A 3,462-nucleotide genomic window follows, 5' to 3' on the forward strand; every position below is an offset into this window, starting at 1 on the left:
CATTTATTTTTATCTCAGGTAATGGGGCATTTTCAAAAGAGAGGGCAAAAAAGGTATTTTAAAAGTTTGTTTATATTTAAAGTATTATGTTAAGGTCTAATTTTCCACCCTCCGGATGAATAGAAATCTTTCTATGCACTTCCTAGAAAAGCCCTGTCACTTGAAAAGTAGATTTTTTGGGCCTTCCTTCCTTCCTTCCTTTCTCCCTTCCTCATTCCTCCCTTCCTTCCTTTCTTCCTTCTTTTTTTTTTGAAACAGGATATTGCTCTATGGTCCAGGCTGGAGTGCAGTGGTGTGATCACAGCTCACTGTAACTTTGAGCTCCTGGGCTCAAGTGATCCTACCACTTCAGCCTCATCAGTAGCTGGGACTACAGGTGTGTGCCATTGCACCTGGCTAATGTTTTTGTTTTTTTGTAAAGACTTGGTCTTGCTATATTTGCCAAGGCTGGTCTTCAACTCCTGGCCTCAAATGAGCCTCCTGCCTTGGCCTCCCAAAGTGCTGGGATGATAGATGTGAGCCACGATGCCAGGCCTGGAGATATATATATATTTGATAAACCAGTAGTATGGTTGGTTTTACAACAAAATGACAGAAGTGATTAGCAGGGGGTAGGAGGTATGGAGAAGACAGAGGTGTACACTCAAAATCAGACACAAGTGAAACATGAGATGAAATCACCTCCAAGGAAGCAGGTAAAGCTGTGAGCACAATTCACAGAAGTTTGAAAGTCCCATGTACCATGCTAAGAAGCTACTCAGGTCTCCCTGAGCGATTGCTATGGCATAGTAAGTAGCATTTTGTACTTACTGGAAGGAATCGGAGTACTTTGGAATTAGTTACACTGGACTGAAAGTGACATTTTGCCAAATCTGTACCTTTCTATTCATCCATCCCCCCCTATCTATTTATCTATCTATCCAGCATCTATTAATGAACTATTATCTTTCCCAGCAATACCGTCTGTTTAGAATCCTCTCCTTTGTGTATAAGCAGCTACCATGTTAGAAACCCATATGAAGGGCCTCAAAAGGAAGACACATGTTTTTATCCTAAACCAGATATAATGGATTGAATAGCATCCCCCCAAAAGATAGTTCCAACTCCGGTTATTTGTGAATGTGACCTCATTTGGAGATAGGGTCTTTGTCAGTAGATGTGATTAAGTTAAGGATGTTGGGATGATATTATCTTGGATTTAGGATGGGCTTTAAATCCAATGACTGGTGTCCTTATAAGAGAAAAGAGAGAGAGATTTGACAGAGAGACACAGGAGGAAGGCCATGTGGGGACATCCAGCAGAGGCCAGGGCAAAGCCACCACTTGGGTGACTCAGGGGAGGGTAGTACTGACCAGGGCCATGGAAGCATCCAGACAGGAGTGAGCAGGAGATAGGCACCCAGGCTTCCCTAGCCTCGAGCCCTGCTTCTAGAACCTCCCATTGTCTCCATCTCTTGGATTCTGTCTGGGACTACTCTAGAAGCTTTCAGAGGCCCAGATCCTCCACGGAGACACGGAACTTGCTTTTCAGTGGCTCTCTCAACAATGGGGGAGAGCAGGAATAGCCTGGCAGAATCACCAGGCTGTATCTGGGACCCCACGACTCTCACTGCTGTGTGTCACGTCCAGCACGGCCTCAAGGGCAGTTGTGTGCTTTGTCTGGTTCTGCAAACCTCCTGAGGACCTGGAGGGCTTTACATCTTTCTATTTGGTCACCAGGGTGGAGCACAGGACAGTATGTACTTCTGCTTATTCTTGGATTCTAATCCCCCCAAAAACAATGCCAGCCTCACTTTGAGATCGTATACTCTGCCCCTGGTTTCACATCTTGAATGGATCCCACCTAGAATGGCCTCTTACTTTCTCAAAAGAGACCCCGAGTTGGCTAATGTATCTATCATAAAACAGATTTTAGTACAACAAATTGTTCTGTAACTTTCATGCAATAGATGTGTTCTGTTTTCATAAAACCTAGTTAGATACTTAGAGTGACAGTCTACTAATTTGCTCAGAAAGCAAACAAATCTCCATCATTTCAAAATGTGGCCATGGGGCAGGGTTACTATAGGACAAAGGGTGATTAAAATAGGTTGAAAAATGTCTTTACTATTACTTAATAAACCAAACAGGAAGCACAATAGCTTTGAGGCCATGCATACTTATGGCACTTGAAACCCTGACTTCAGAGATGGGGCAGTTGTCTGTGATACACTCGTGTTTTGGGGAGGATGTACTGAAGCCCTACGTCACCGACTTCAAAGTTCTTCCTAGCCCAGACGACTTGAGACTTTAGCAAATCATTTCCTTAATGATTTTGGACTGAGGTCAGCTTCTGCCTCTCCTGTGTCTTTCCCACGGTGCCTTATGTGGACCAAACGATTAATAGCTAGTTGTTAAAGAACGACTGTGAAGAATGGTTACTTCTTTAGGGAGTAATACTTTTTCTGGGCCTCTAGACGTAAACATTGTCATTACCTTAATAACAAAAAAGGCATGACTCCCTGTAAGACTAGTATCAATCCAATTGTGTAAAATTAACGCTCAATCCTAATACTGAGTACTTGTGATTATTTATGTTAAATCAATTAGAGAGTAATGGATCAACTGTCAGCCACTGGACTGAAACACAATTATGTAGCGGCACTGAATGTTTATCATCTCAACGACCAATACAAAAGTTGAGAAAATTCAATTCAAATCTAGGTTCTTGAAATGTATAGTACTTCTGTGAAGCAATCTGAGTGACGATTCTAGCAAAGGAAGCTACAGGACAATGCGTAGCTAGGATGAAATGGAGAAACAGACAACTCCACGGAGGGGATGGCTGCATTGTTTCCTGAGAAATGGTCATCTAGGTGATATTCTGCAAGGAAGCCCAATTCTCCCACATCTAAATTGTAGGGCTTCCAAGGGAGGGAGTGCCTGGTCTATGAGTGAGAGCAGAAAGCTGGTCAGTAGTGAGGAAAAAAAAAAACAAACAAACCAGATTGCAGGAGAAATAACAGGACATGATACAGGTTGTCAAAACTTCAAGCCAAAGAATGCAGAACAAAGAAAATGCCAGAGAGGCAGGGAGGGTGGTGGGGGTGGGGTGGGAAGAAAGGGACCTTATATAGCTTTGCAGCAGGACAAGAAAGCTCAGCCCCTGGATGCCTGGTGAGGGCTGCACTGCAGGCTTCTGGGAAGGATGCAGCTCACATTGCTTGGGAAGAGAGGGGAGGACAGCGGCCCAGAACTCAGCTCGTCTGGCTGTGCAACTATCAACAGCCTCCTAGTGGGAAGACCTGGAAGCCAGACCCAAACTTACAGGTCTGCATTGTGCCTCTCAGACACTTGCCACAGACTTAATTTAACTATAATTTAATCATCATTGCTTCTTCAGCAGTTATTGCCAAATAAATCACTTCCTTGTTTGTTTCACACTACTCATCACAGATCTTAAAATAGACTTTGGTTGAGGCA

General features: G+C 43.6%; 1 protein-coding gene across 1 annotated transcript in view; it reads right to left on the minus strand.

Annotated features, from left to right (window-relative positions):
• The window catches only part of ADCY2 (adenylate cyclase 2 (brain)), a 180,664-nt gene that overhangs the window by 28,352 nt on the left and 148,850 nt on the right, over positions 1 to 3,462 (minus strand). Inside the window, exon 16 of the mRNA XM_012658016.1 lies at positions 2,251 to 2,287. Within this exon, the coding sequence (XP_012513470.1) occupies positions 2,251 to 2,287 (37 nt within the window). The remainder of the gene's footprint in view (positions 1 to 2,250; positions 2,288 to 3,462) is intronic.

The sequence above is a fragment of the Propithecus coquereli genome, unplaced genomic scaffold (genome assembly GCF_000956105.1).
Source record: "Propithecus coquereli isolate 6110/MARCELLA unplaced genomic scaffold, Pcoq_1.0 Scaffold569, whole genome shotgun sequence".
In the NCBI taxonomy this organism is placed as follows: domain Eukaryota; kingdom Metazoa; phylum Chordata; class Mammalia; order Primates; family Indriidae; genus Propithecus; species Propithecus coquereli.